Genomic DNA, 14,075 nt, shown 5'->3' on the forward strand with positions numbered 1-14,075 from the left:
TCTACATGTTATCATTTTCTTTTCGTTATATTCTAAAGTGATCCTAATGCCAAGAAAGCACTGAAAAGTTGATTTTATGCATTTCTTTCATTCATAAATAAAATGAGTATTTCATATTTCAACAGAACAATGAATGAAGGTGGTAGAAAAAAGAACATTTTTATATAGTTGCCTCCTTTCCTCAAAAAATCATACAAATAGAAAAATATGATAAACATTAGTTTTTTATCTTTCCATCGACCAACAATTGGCAGAAGAACAATAAATATCTAACTAACTTTATATTACATGTATGAAACTTGTGGTCATTCACAGATTTTCTTAACATTTAGTCAACATATTTGATATGATTACCTTTAAAATATAAAAAATGTATTCTGGGTTATTTTATTTCTTTTTATTTCCATAGATTAATCCCATGAACAGAGATGCAACGTTCTATTACTTTTGTTATGAATTTAGGTTTTGCATAAATCTGCGTCCCTCTCAAATGACAGATATTACCTCGCTTAATAACTGTTTTCTGTACATTAACTGCTAGTTTATTATTCGAGATCATGAATTTAATTTGCAAGACACAATAGTTCAGGAAATACAAATTTCAGCAGTTTTAATTGCAAGAATATTGGATTTGTTGGGTCTTTGTACCACTTTCTACTGCTGACTCTATTTCTGTAAAATAAAAAATGGAATTAAGGTATGTTCTCTTTGTGTTCTTTCAAAAACAGAATAAAAGTTTCATAAAATGTTTTAAATAATCCCTACTGAATGCAGACGAATCAAACAGAAGTCAGGCGAATTTCAGTATGGAAACCTTTAGATAGGAGATGCAGTCGAGACTTCTACATAATCCCTAAAGTAGCGGAATAATAAGGATCAAATAAAATCTTCAGCTGCCTAGGATGCATAGCATTCCATTATTAGAGTGCTTACAGTGTGTAAACCTCAGGTGATGCCCATTCCCACTGATAGAAGGTGCAAATAAACAGGAGAAATCTCAGTTGGGGTGTAACTGAACCTGCCTTGTGGTGCTCCCCTGGTCATGCCACCCTGGGCAGGAAGCCATATCTTAACGATAAAAAACGCCACCAACCAAAGTGATTGTTTTAAGGGTAGTGTTGTGTTAACACAGCATTTTTCTCCTTGCACATTTAGTTGCTACGTCCTGATGTGGTCCAGGAAAGTCATAGAGTTGCATGTAAGAGATCGGATCGTTGTGGGAAGAGATCATGTTCAGAGCACGGAAAATCCCACAGAGTGAGCAATAACATGGTAGGGTCAATAGGACTGCATTAAAACCAAGACAATTAACACAAAGCAAAACTGGATTGTAAGATCTATCTTTAAGTCTTCAGTACACAACAGTTTAAACAAACACGTTCTAACTTTTAACAATTCTTAAGTGTTTTCTGCTTCTAGAGTGCAATTTAACCGCAAATGGCTTCACAATGTAATCTCACTTACAAAATCCCCAGGCTACGGTCAATTGTTTAGTCTTTCCTTTGAATTTTCTTCTGAGCGTTCAGACTTCCTTGTAATCCTTTGTTTGAGCCACAAACCTTGGTTAAAATTTGATCAGAACGTTTTCCCCGGCAGAGAAGGTGGCCCAGTATAATAGGCCTGGAAGCACCTCTGACTTTACACTGAAGGATGTTTTCCAGCTTTGAAGTGATCCAGAAATATTTGGGACAGGTTGTGGAGAGCATAGTGGGGTCTTCTTCCAGTGTAAAGAGGCTGCTAGAATAAAGCGTCAGAAAACTCTATATCTTCCTAAAAGTTTGTAAGATTTGTTGCCTGGTCTGAGAGAAAAAAAGTGATAAGGAGTTGTTCCTTTTCAGTCAACTTCCTTTGGTTTCTGCACAGCAGGAATGAAGAAAATATGTCTGCTTGAAATACAAATGAGACCCTCAACCAGAAACAAAGACTGTCTACACAGACGATGTCTTCCATCCACAAAGTTGACCGACCAGACATACATCACTAATTTCTGTTATTTCTTTTACAATATTAAAATCAGCTAATATAAACCAAATAAAAATCAGACAACTTTATTCTAATTAGGAATATATTTTCTTGTTTTTCACTGACCACAATCTAAATACAATTCAAGGTTATTAGACTGACTAGGACAATATTCCATCTTCAGCTGAATCAAGTGGCTTTGTGTGTGTGTATGAGACCATACAGCTACATATTAATCACAATCTGTCAATTAGCGCCAGAGGAATCCGACCATGACAGGCACTTACTGCAGAAATTAGTACAAATTGATAAGAAAGTGGTGCATGATGGTCTTATGAAAACTGATGGCCAAGAGGCTTAATGTTTGAGGCTTATTCTCAGAGCGCCAGTATCAGCATTGTCTTTATAAAACTTCAAACTTACACAAATAAAGAAAATATCCCTTGTTCTTCTTAAGACTGCAGACTGCTGTCATCATATTCCCTTTTTCCACTCAGTTCTCCTGTTGCGCCCCATCACTCTCCCACCGAGCAGCACCATAACCCGCCGTCACTCTGTCATTAATGGCAGGTGTCATGAAACATTGATGCGTCTATGGAGACCCTTTGGAAACATGCCCTATAGGCCTAAATCTCTGCTGCAATAAAGTGGTGGTGCTGCGTCATATGAATGCTCCCCAGCTTGTGGCTATTCTAATAATAAATGTGGAGGGAATCTTCATAACTCTGCTCTCTGAGGGCACACTGATTCATGCTCGCCACTTTCCCCAATTTCTAATCCAGTTAAAAGTTTTCAAAACTAAACTTTCTTTTCTGTTTTCCTAAGTTTTTTTTTCCTGTCTTTTGATCATTTGCCTTCATGCTTTTCAAATGGACACTTGTGCTGTCGCCGGCTGCCAAAGCATTGATCTCCTGTGATCACAATCTGGAGACAGCCAGTTTTGATGTCGGCTAGACCATGAGAGAAACCTTTTTTTATTCATGAAGTAGAAATCAGAAAGAGAGGAATGCTGAATGGCTCAGAAGCAAGGCAACGCTCAGGTTAAAGGAAATCATCTGTTCTTTTGTCAATGTAGATTAAAACGATGTTGTCAGTATCTTACCTACAGCAGTCTGCAGCCAGAGAAATCAATGTTTGGAGAATCAAAGAATTACTTTGAGGCATCAAGCTCACAACCATGCAAAGCAGTTTTTTTTCACAATTGTCTCAGACACTCCACGTTTGAGTTGCTACAAAACATAAGCTCACCCTGCTGCAGACCAGCCAAGTCCACCAGGACTGTTTGTACTTTTCTATTCAACAGTTTGAGTTCTGTAATCTGGTTAAAACAGATATCCTCATATTGTCTCTTCTTTGCTTTAGCATTCACTCAGTTTTGTTGTAAATAATAGTGCTTTTGTTTGTTCTTGTCACAGTGCTGTCCGTTCCACCCCCATATTATCAAGATGTCTGTCCCTCCTGCATCTGAAGGAGTCTATGTTCCCGCTAAAAGCAGGTTACTTGATCGGAGTAACAGTACATGTTTCACTACATTTTGTACTGGTTTTGGTTGTAAAACACTGAGTGGTGTTGCTGTACTACAGTGGTACTGAAATGTCCTCAAAGAGCGAATGGCACCATGTGGAAAGGTGCAGGTCAGACACCGATTAGCATCTCATGCTCTAATCAGTCAAATGAAAAGGGAAAATATGTATTTTTATTCATGGAGTCAGTGGATATTCAACAACAGGGTGACGCTATCCTGTTAATGTGGACCGAAATCAGAGGATTGTTTTCAAACACCTTGTCTGCTTCTAAGAATTAAGGCAGTTCTGAAGGCCAAAAGGGGTTAAACCAGGTACTTGCAAAGGGTACTGCATAAAGTAGCTGATGAATCTACATTTTAGGGATATTTTGATCTTTTGTGTTTGGTGAATAAGTTTAAAAACATTTGCAGATCCCTGCTTTAGAGGAAATGTGTTGTTTTTTTGTTGCAGCTCTGAGTAGTTGCATCTTGTTTCTACCTTGATAAATCCTCCCACGCTCTTTCCATTTAAAAACTGAATATCCATGTCCAAGTGGTGCACACAATCCTAAACACATTAGCACTTAGTTTTATTTCTTCACGTTTTTCCTCATATTGATGCATTTTATTGGAGACCGATATTTGCTACTCACGTCATGATGAGCGTCTCCTCCCCCGGCTCCCCAAGCACCCCGTCCACAAACAGGGGCGTGTTGGTGAAGCTGTACTTGTTCCACTGCCGTCCTTCATCGAAGCTCAACCTGAGAACACAAACAGCTGCTGCAAAAGGGACCCATGCTAATCCCCGACTGTGTGCACAAGCTAATGACCCTTAGAGGTGTCTAACAACTTTATTTCATATTCTGCACAGAACTGAGGGACTCTGCTCAGTGAACAGCGATCAGTGAGAGCTACACTCATTATGACTTCAAACAGCGGGGGAAATCGAATGACAGTTGTAAGAGCAGTCATTTTCCACGGCTGCTGACTCCTCTAACAGGAATCATATCATCCCCTGGTTTGAGACAAACTCATTTGCTTTCTTGTTTGAGTAACTTAAGACTTGGAGCTCCCTCTGAGGGAATTAGTCATGCTGTGACAAATGGCAGTTCCGTCGTAATGACTCACCACAGGTGTCGGATGGGAAGTGGAGTGTGTCTTATTGCCACCAAGGCTCCACCTTGGTCGAGATAAAGCACGGCATACTCCTCATCAAAGATCTGCAGGAGAAAGAAAAAGGCAGGGTTTAACTCAGCGAAGTGTAATGTCTGTGCGTCTGCACCCACCAAGCAGCCGTCGCTGTTCAAGTAAGAACTCTGAGCATTTCTCTGGAATGCAACATACAGTATTGTTGACCATACAGACTAAAGTGACCTTAGAGGTTGTAAAATGATATGTAAAGTTAATATCTAATGAAAGTGATTTCATATAACGGCACGGACAAAATTTACGTCTTGGCCCTCTAGTTTCAAGGCAGCTTCCAAATGATCTTTCATCAGTGTGTTTCACTAAAAAAGCCTCATGAAAGGAAAAGTTCGCAATGAAGCAACAGATGAGGGGATATTCACATTTACACTGTGGAAAAAAAATGTAAATATTTATAAATTATGCTGAATCTTTTTCCTTTGCTTTTTTAATCTGCATCAACATATCCCATGCGGTCACTTTTTACACCTCAAGCTATTTTATGTTTGCAGGTTCTTTTGTCCTGAGTTTTGGGAATTGGCATATGGTCAGTTTGATTGACCCCTGTGCTTCAACATAACATTTACAGAGCCTTGTATTGTTTCACATCTTGTCATGTTACAACAACTAACTTTTATGTGTTTTTGATGTATTTTGTTCTCTTAGAAAGGCTGGAATATGCTGTAGGGATCAGGAGAACAGCGCTAGGCTGGTTTAAATATTATTTGTCTGACAGATTCCAGTTTGTTCATGTAAATGATAAATAATCTTTAAACTCCAGGGTTAATTGTGGAGTACCACAGGGTTCAGTACTTGAGCCAATTCTCTTTACTATATATATGCTTCCAATAGGTCAAATTATCAGGCAGCATAGAATACATTTTCACTATTACGCTGATGATACTCAGCTTTACTTATCAATAAAAATCTTGATGAACTCAACCAGTTAGAAAGACTACAAGCATGTCTTGAAGTCATAAAAACTTGGATGACTTTAAATTTTCTGCTTCTAAATTCAGACAAGACAGAAGTTGTCGTCTTTGGACCGGAGTCTTTAAAAAAGAAACTGCTTAGTCAATCACTTAACCTGGATGGCATTAAACTGACCTCCGATAATAAAGTAAAAAACCTTGGTGTTATCTTTGACTAGGACATGTCATTTAAATCCCATACTAAACAGGTTTCTAGGATTTCCTTCATTCACCTCCGGAACAAAATTAGAAATATCCTGTCCAGGAGTGACGCTGAAAAACTAGTCCATGCATTTGTTACTTCAAAGCTGGACTATTGTAATTCTTTACTTTCAGGGTGTCCACAAAATGCAGTTAAAAGCCTCCAGCTGATTCAAAATGCTGCAGCAAGAGTTCTGATGAAAATTAAAAAGAGAGATCATATTTCTCCTACTTTAGCTTCCCTTCATTGGCTCCCTGTTAAATCCAGAATAGAATTTAAAATTCTCCTCCTCAAATATAAAGCCCATAATGATTTAGCTCCATCATATATCAGAGATCTGATTGTTCCATATGTTCCTAACAGAGCACTTCGTTCTCAGACTGCAGGTTTACTGGTGGTTCCTAGAGTCTCTAGAAGTAGAATGGGAGGCAGATCTTTTAGTTATCAGGCTCCTCTCCTGTGGAACCAGCTCCCGGTTTTGGTCCGTGAGGCAGACACCCTGTCTACTTTTAAGGGTAGGCTTTAAACGTTCCTTTTTGATAAAGCTTATAGTTAGAGTGGCTTAGGTTTTCCTGAGCTATCTTCCTTATTTTTTACCTCCATCTTCTTCCATCCCTGTTGGATGAAGTAAGGGTGAGTCAGGTTTAGCCTAAACCGGCTCAGTTATGGTTGAGGTCCAAACACACCCTCCATTTCTGCTACCTGTATGACCCCTTCTCTTTTCCAATGGATATGGTCAATCTGACAGAGAGAGGTATCCCAATCGTTGTGGTTTTTAGTATAACAATGGCCATCAGTGGGCTCTAGATGGACAAACTGTCTACTTTTAAGGCTAGGCTTAAAACTTTCCTTTTTGATAAAGCTTATAGTTAGAGTGGCTTAGGTTATCCTGAGCTATCTCTGTAGTTATGCTGCTATAGGCTTAGGCTGATGGAGGACATAATGACCACTTTCACCCTCTTCGCTACATTCTCACACTACTCTCCAATTTTGCATTATTTGCTGTTATTTCAGCTTTTAACTTTGTTCTCTCTCTTTTCTTTTCCTAGAAGCTACACCTGGCCTGACTCTGTCTCTACCTGTGACACCTTTCTGAAGGAGGGCATCGTCCGAGCTTCTGCTGGCAACAACTTAATGCTCATCTTCTACAGATGATCCACATGTCCCTGTTTTCAGTGTTTAACCCTTTCTCTCTCGTAGACATGGCGATTGACTGAGCTTCTACTGTGACTAACTCTATGTGCTCTCTTTCAGACTCTAACCTTGAAAACTGGCTCAGAGTTTATATGTTCTTTCTTTCTAGGTAAAATGACTAAAGAGCTACATCCATTAACATTTACTTTTCCTTCCCATAGAAAGTACTCCTGGATCAGTGCTTCTTTTTTCTCTTTGTGACTCTGCTCTGTTCTCTCAAACCCCCAGTCGGTCGTGGCAGATGGCCTGATAGGTATTATTTAGTCAACTCAGAGGTAAGGAAACGACACAGTCAGTTATACTTGCGGCAAGGGTAGGTCACACTCTGCAGTGTAAAACTACAAAGTGTTGGCACCCCTCTCTCTTGATTTATACATGCTTGGTCACACACAGTTCGACAAACATTCAGGGTGGGTGTGTGTGTGTGTGTGTGTGTGTGTGTGTGTGTGTGTGGGTGGGTTCAGAAAGGTTAGGGTTCATTTGTCTTGAGGAAGTGGGAAGTGGGCACTGGTGTTTAGCCCCCAGATGCTGCTAGTAAAATAATAAAATAATAAAAGCATAACTCATTCTTGTGACCATCTCCCTTCCTGTAACATGTAAGGAGGGAAAAGCACTTAGATGAGTGATAAACAATACAAAAAGTCATAAAAACCCTAACATGGCCACTCACACTGAGCCTGGTTCTGGTTCTGCTGCAGGTTTCTTCCTGTTAAAAGGGAGTTTTTCCTCTCCACTGTTGCTACATGCATGCTCAGTATGAGGGATTGCTGCAAAGTCAACGCCAGTGACTGTCCACTGTCTCTACATGCTCATCCAGGAGGAGTGAATGCTGCAAGTCAGTGACTGGATGCAATCTGCTGGGTTTCCTTAGACAGAAAAACGTTTTATCCAATTTGAATAAATAACTGAATCCGACTGCACTGTTCAATGGTTAGGATTAATTGGAATGTATGAACCTAACTTTGTGAAGTGGCTTGAGACGACATGTCTTGTGAATTGGCGCTATATAAATAAACTGAATGGAATTGAATTGTACTTTATTCCTATAGCAATAGACCAAAACAAAGTATTGTATAGTTGTGAAGGGGAAAAACAGTGATACATGATGTTAAGGTAACAGTCATGCCATGCATTTGTATTCAGCCTTCTTTATTTTAATACCCCTAAATAAAATCCACTGCAACCAAATGCCTTTAGAGGTCATCTTAACCCTAGCCCCAACAGAGTCTGTCTTTCTGTAGCTACATCTGAGTCTAACTCCAGCTGTTCTGCTTCTGGCCTCAGAGGTTTGTTAGAGAACATCAGAGAACAACCAGCATCATGAAGAACAAGGAACACAGCGGACAGGTCAGGGAGAAAGTTGTTGTTGAACATCTCACAAAGCTCTGTTCAAGCCATACTTGGAAGAAGCAAAGAGGCCCATGGTACCTCTGGAGGAGCAACAGTAAATTGTAGCTCAAGTTAGGAAATCTGTTGACAGGGCAACTGTTCTATATATACTGAACTTGATTTCATGAATAAAATAAAACATTATTTGTAGAGGAAAATAAATACTACACAACACCCTGAACAGTAAAGCATGGTGGTGGCAGCATCAGAATGCAGAGCTTGTTTTCCTCAGTAAGAATAAAGACAATTTTTTAAAATTGATGTGCAGATTGATAAGTCAATTACAGGACAATCCTGGAAGAAAGTGTGTTGCAGCTCTGGCTCTTAACATACAGTCAGAGCTTCACAGATTGGTTTAGTCTAAAGCCTAATCATTTGTTAGACTGGCCTAGTCAAATTCCAGACCTAAATCCGATGTTTTACCACAACATGGAATTTGGTGTTTACAGACATTCGCCAAGCAATCTGACTGAGTTTGGGCTTTTTTTTCAAAAAAATAACCCCCCAAGAGCCTACTTTTAGACTACACAGGCATCAGGTAGCATGCTAAAGGTCAACATTCATGATGGACATTCATAAAAATACTAAATAAGGAACAATTTGTTTGAAACAGGTTGAATGAGGACGTTTTTTCTCTCTAAAAGGAATATGGCCCACAAGACTTGTGCAGTAACGGCCTCTGGACTGATAAGACCAAAGTAGAGACATTTGATCATGATGCACACCATGTTTAGAGAAAAGAAAGCACAGCATGTTATTGCAAACTTCTCATACCACCTGTCAAGTATGTTGGAGAACCTGTGCACCTTGCAGTTACTGAGCTAACCATGAACTCCTGTTTATATCAGAGTACTCAAGAGTGAAGGCCCTCTGACAAATGAAGCTTGGTCTAAACTGACATATGCAGGCAACGAAGTAACATAAATATAATTGGGCCATAAATCCACCACAATGATCTGGGAGACTATTAGGACATCTAAAAAAAAACATACTGAACAAAGCCCAATGCTGCTGAAGAGGTTATAGTTGCAGAACATTGACTTGGGCCATTTTCATGACAGTGACTGTTTTGCTACCAAAGCCTCTACATGTTAAGATTTTGTTCATGAAATGCTCATCTGTTTATGAACCATCTTTCATTTAGCGTAGTTACATTTGTGAGAACCTTAGCAGACAGTTTACCTCCAACGTTTCAGACATCCAGTGTCGCATTGCCAGTGAAGGCTGAGAGTGTCTACATTCTAACTTTGGATGATGCATACATTCAGAGTTCTCTGACCTTTCTATCCTTAAACTATGTTGTTCAAGCATCAACTTTATTCCAATTTATTCTGGCCCAAAAGGTGGCAAAGTCTTCGTTTGCCTTTGTGTCCCTGAGGCTTCTGTATAGTTTGAGCCTTGTCCCATGCCCGACTGTCTCCATTAAGATCTATCTTCAAGACAAACTTGTAATGATTTGTTTTCTGTCTACAGAAGGATCTTTATTGCCATTGACTGCAGTTTCCTGGCAAAGGGTGGAGGGATGTTCACTAAAAGATATTCCGACAACCTTGTCAATTTTCCATACTGAATTTACATAAAATAAAAGTGAGAAAAGTGAGGTTGTGTTTTATGGGCTGCTTTTAAATTCCTTAGGGAGTTTATTTGTTTTGAAGCTGAAAGACAACATTTTCTATTCACTTTCAGAAAGCAACAGTCACACTTTCTGCCTCACTTGAAAAAAACATTTTTCGACTGAAAAGAGTCTTGACCTCAAACTTCTTGAACACATTTGGGATGAATTAGAACCGAGGCTGCTGTTCTGGTTTTCTCATCAATGAACTCACTCCTAAACCTTGTGGAAGATGTTAACAGAATAGTTAAAGTTGCTGTTGCTGTTGCTAGCAACGGTGGGGCCATTAACAAATCTGAGGGTGTCATCAAGGTTCATGTGCATGTAGACGTAGAAATACATCAGTTGTTCATGGCAGTCCAGGCTAAAATGGATGAAATTGAAACATTTTTGAAAGTGTTGTAATGATGTATAAACATAGTCATGGATGCTAAACAGTCAATGGATGGCAAATTAAGATGTTTTAAAAAAAAAAAATATTAGTTATGGTGGTGGTACTTCAACAACTTACTTACAGAAGTTGTACCTGATATAAAAGGGTAATTAACAGAGACAATCAGGAACACTGGACAGAGTCTAACAGAACTCTAACTGTACAAGAAACAATAGGACAAAATAAAATAACAGCGAATAAAGAACATAAACAGGGAAAAACAAACAAGCAACTCAACAACTCAAACACAGGTAAATCTTGACATATATTAAATATTCATATTTATATGGAAAAGACATATACACTAAATGGAGTCCTAATTGACTCATATGACTGTAAATAAACAAATGAATTAAAGGGTTTTAATGAAAAGTAATTCTTAACATGTCCACTGATTTGGAAGCAAATATGATGTTGGAATAATTGTATATACAGGTCCTTCTCAAAATATTAGCATATTGTGATAAAGTTCATTATTTTCCATAATGTCATGATGAAAATTTAACATTCATATATTTTAGATTCATTGCACACTAACTGAAATATTTCAGGTCTTTTATTGTCTTAATACGGATGATTTTGGCATACAGCTCATGAAAACCCAAAATTCCTATCTCACAAAATTAGCATATCATTAAAAGGGTCTCTAAACGAGCTATGAACCTAATAATCTGAATCAACGAGTTAACTCTAAACACCTGCAAAAGATTCCTGAGGCCTTTAAAACTCCCATCCTGGTTCATCACTCAAAACCCGAATCATGGGTAAGACGGCCGACCTGACTGCTGTCCAGAAGGCCACTATTGACACCCTCAAGCAAGAGGGTAAGACACAGAAAGACATTTCTGAACGAATAGGCTGTTCCCAGAGTGCTGTATCAAGGCACCTCAGTGGGAAGTCTGTGGGAAGGAAAAAGTGTGGCAGAAAATGCTGCACAACGAGAAGAGGTGACCGGACCCTGAGGAAGATTGTGGAGAAGGGCCGATTCCAGACATTGGGGGAAGCAGTGGACTGAGTCTGGAGTAGAAACATCCAGAGCCACCGTGCACAGGCGTGTGCAGGAAATGGGCTACAGGTGCCGCATTCCCCAGGTCAAGCCACTTTTGAACCAGAAACAGCGGCAGAAGCGCCTGACCTGGGCTACAGAGAAGCAGCAATGGACTGTTGCTCAGTGGTCCAAAGTACTTTTTTCGGATGAAAGCAAATTCTGCATATCATCCGGAAATCAAGGTGCCACAGTCTGGAGGAAGACTGGGGAGAAGGAAATGCCAAAATGCCAGAAGTCCAGTGTCAAGTACCCACAGTCAGTGATGGTCTGGGGTGCCGTGTCAGCTGCTGGTGTTGGTCCACTGTGTTTTATCAAGGGCAGGGTCAATGCAGCTAGCTATCAGGAGATTTTGGAGCACTTCATGCTTCCATCTGCTTGCTGAAAAGCTTTATGGAGATGAAGATTTCATTTTTCAGCACGGCCTGGCACCTGCTCACAGTGCCAAAACCACTGGTAAATGGTTTACTGACCATGGTATCACTGTGCTCAAGTGGCCTGCCAACTCTCCTGACCTGAACCCCATAGAGAATCTGTGGGATATTGTGAAGAGAACGTTGAGCGACTCAAGACCCAACACTCTGGATGAGCTAAAGACCGCTATCGAAGCATCCTGGGCCCCCATAAGACCTCAGCAGTGCCACAGGCTGATTGCCTCCATGCCACGCCGCATTGAAACAGTCATTTCTGCAAAAGGATTCCCGACCAAGTATTGAGTGCATAACTGTACATGATTATTTGAAGGTTGACGTTTTTTGTATTAAAAACACTTTTCTTTTATTGGTCGGATGAAATATGCTAATTGTGTGAGATAGGAATTTTGGGTTTTCATGAGCTGTATGCCAAAATCATCCGTATTAAGACAATAAAAGACCTGAAATATTTCAGTTAGTGTGCAATGAATCTAAAATATATGAATGTTAAATTTTCATCATTACATTATAGAAAATAATGAACTTTATCACAATATGCTAATATTTTGAGAAGGACCTGTAGTTTTTCTTTTTTCTTTTTCTTTTTATCTTATATTTTTTCCTTTTCTTTAACTTGACTATTTGATCTTTATAACCTTTCATGATGTATGTGTGAGTAAGGATGTGATGAGTTTGTCTGCAGGCAAGGATCAAAGGTGGAGCTGGAAAGGAAGCAGTCACAGTTGAGGATGTCATGAAGATGGTGGCTGATTGTGTTGAACAGAAGACACACTGATCTTAAGATGGGGGAGACTGTGGAAGTGTGTTGTTACAAGATAATGGTGTTTATGACCTGTTTACGATGCAGCTGTTTTTCCCATCCTTTAGAGAGCGACATTCATTGTAACTAGGGAACCCCCAAAAATAATAAAAAGAGAGGTCCGGACAGATGGTTTTCAGAGCGGTAGGAGATTTGTAACTGAAGCACATCTCTGTCCGTTCTCCTCGCAGCGAGTAAAATAACTAATTCTTTGTCTTTCTCTTCTTTTTGTGATGTTATAAGTATTTTAGGTTGTTTGAACCTGACATATGATCTACTAAAGTTTAAAAAACCTGCACTCAAAGCCCCTGTGGACTAGATGCATAAAAGACATCTGGTCTGTTTTGACTTGTAAGATAAAACCTGAGTGAGGAGAATGCGTTCACTGAGAGAGTGACAGGTCATCACTTTTTTTTGTTCAACGTGGGAAGTGGCTATGGGCTGGAAAATTATTTTCTGATGAAAGTATGATTACATATATGCTGCAGCAGGTACGTCATATGTTTAATAGAAGCCAATAATAAACAGAGAATTTGTTTTTGGTTTTATTCACGGATGTTTTCTGTAAATCCGAGGACAAGATATTTAAACAGGAAGACAACTTTATTTGGCCTTGATGTATTTAATAATGTGGTTGTTATTGTTCATTGTGTTACTGGATTGAATCAAATCCAGTATTGTTTATTGTGTCTTGAATATTACTCTAGGGAGCTGAAGGACAGAATACTTTATGACATAAAACAAAAAATGTAAGAAATATAATATAATAAAACTCAGTTGCCCATTTTCATCAATATCCTTTAAAAGGTTCGAAGAAGAGTTTTCCATTGACACACCTGCTTTCAAGGTCTTTTTACTTCATTTGAAACTAAACTTAAATGGAAATGTGTGTCTATTTTCAACCAATATTCTTCCTATCATTAATAAGAGCAAACTTATTATGAACCAGACATGTAATTTAACACACTGAGGACTATTATGAGGATGATCTTATATTTAGTTCAGTTCAGTAACTATTTCTTGGAACCAGGGTCCACCTGAGAGGAGCAACAACCTGTTTTTTAGTATATGCTTTTCAATTAATATTTGGGTTTCTGTTTTAGAAACATTTATTTCAAAGGCTCAGTTCTATTCCAGGTTTGGTCAAACCATTGTTTAGACTTTGATGTCCACTAATCAGCTCCACATCCATGATGAAAATCTCCTTTACTACTCATCCCAAAGGTGCACAATTGGAATTTAACTGATCTGATCTGCTGACTGTGAAGGTTCATTGTTATGTTCAAGAAGTTTAGGTTGATATAATCTTTCTGAGGATTAGTTACGGGACGGGAACAATACTCAG

The 14,075-nt window shown here is 39.0% G+C and overlaps 1 protein-coding gene across 7 annotated transcripts in view; it reads right to left on the reverse strand.

The window, feature by feature from the left end:
* The window catches only part of LOC124869076 (VPS10 domain-containing receptor SorCS1), a 261,180-nt gene that overhangs the window by 34,250 nt on the left and 212,855 nt on the right, over positions 1-14,075 (reverse strand). For all 7 annotated transcript variants that reach the window (XR_007038474.1, XR_007038475.1, XR_007038476.1 and 4 more), the window contains exons 13-14: positions 4,595-4,686; positions 4,120-4,227 (exon numbers count right to left, since the gene is read on the reverse strand). Coding sequence is in view for 3 of the 7 variants with exons in the window: in XM_047366801.1 (XP_047222757.1) it covers positions 4,120-4,227; positions 4,595-4,686 (200 nt within the window). In the remaining 4 variants the exon portion in view is untranslated. The remainder of the gene's footprint in view (positions 1-4,119; positions 4,228-4,594; positions 4,687-14,075) is intronic.

This window comes from Girardinichthys multiradiatus, chromosome 5 (assembly GCF_021462225.1).
Source record: "Girardinichthys multiradiatus isolate DD_20200921_A chromosome 5, DD_fGirMul_XY1, whole genome shotgun sequence".
NCBI classification, from domain to species: domain Eukaryota; kingdom Metazoa; phylum Chordata; class Actinopteri; order Cyprinodontiformes; family Goodeidae; genus Girardinichthys; species Girardinichthys multiradiatus.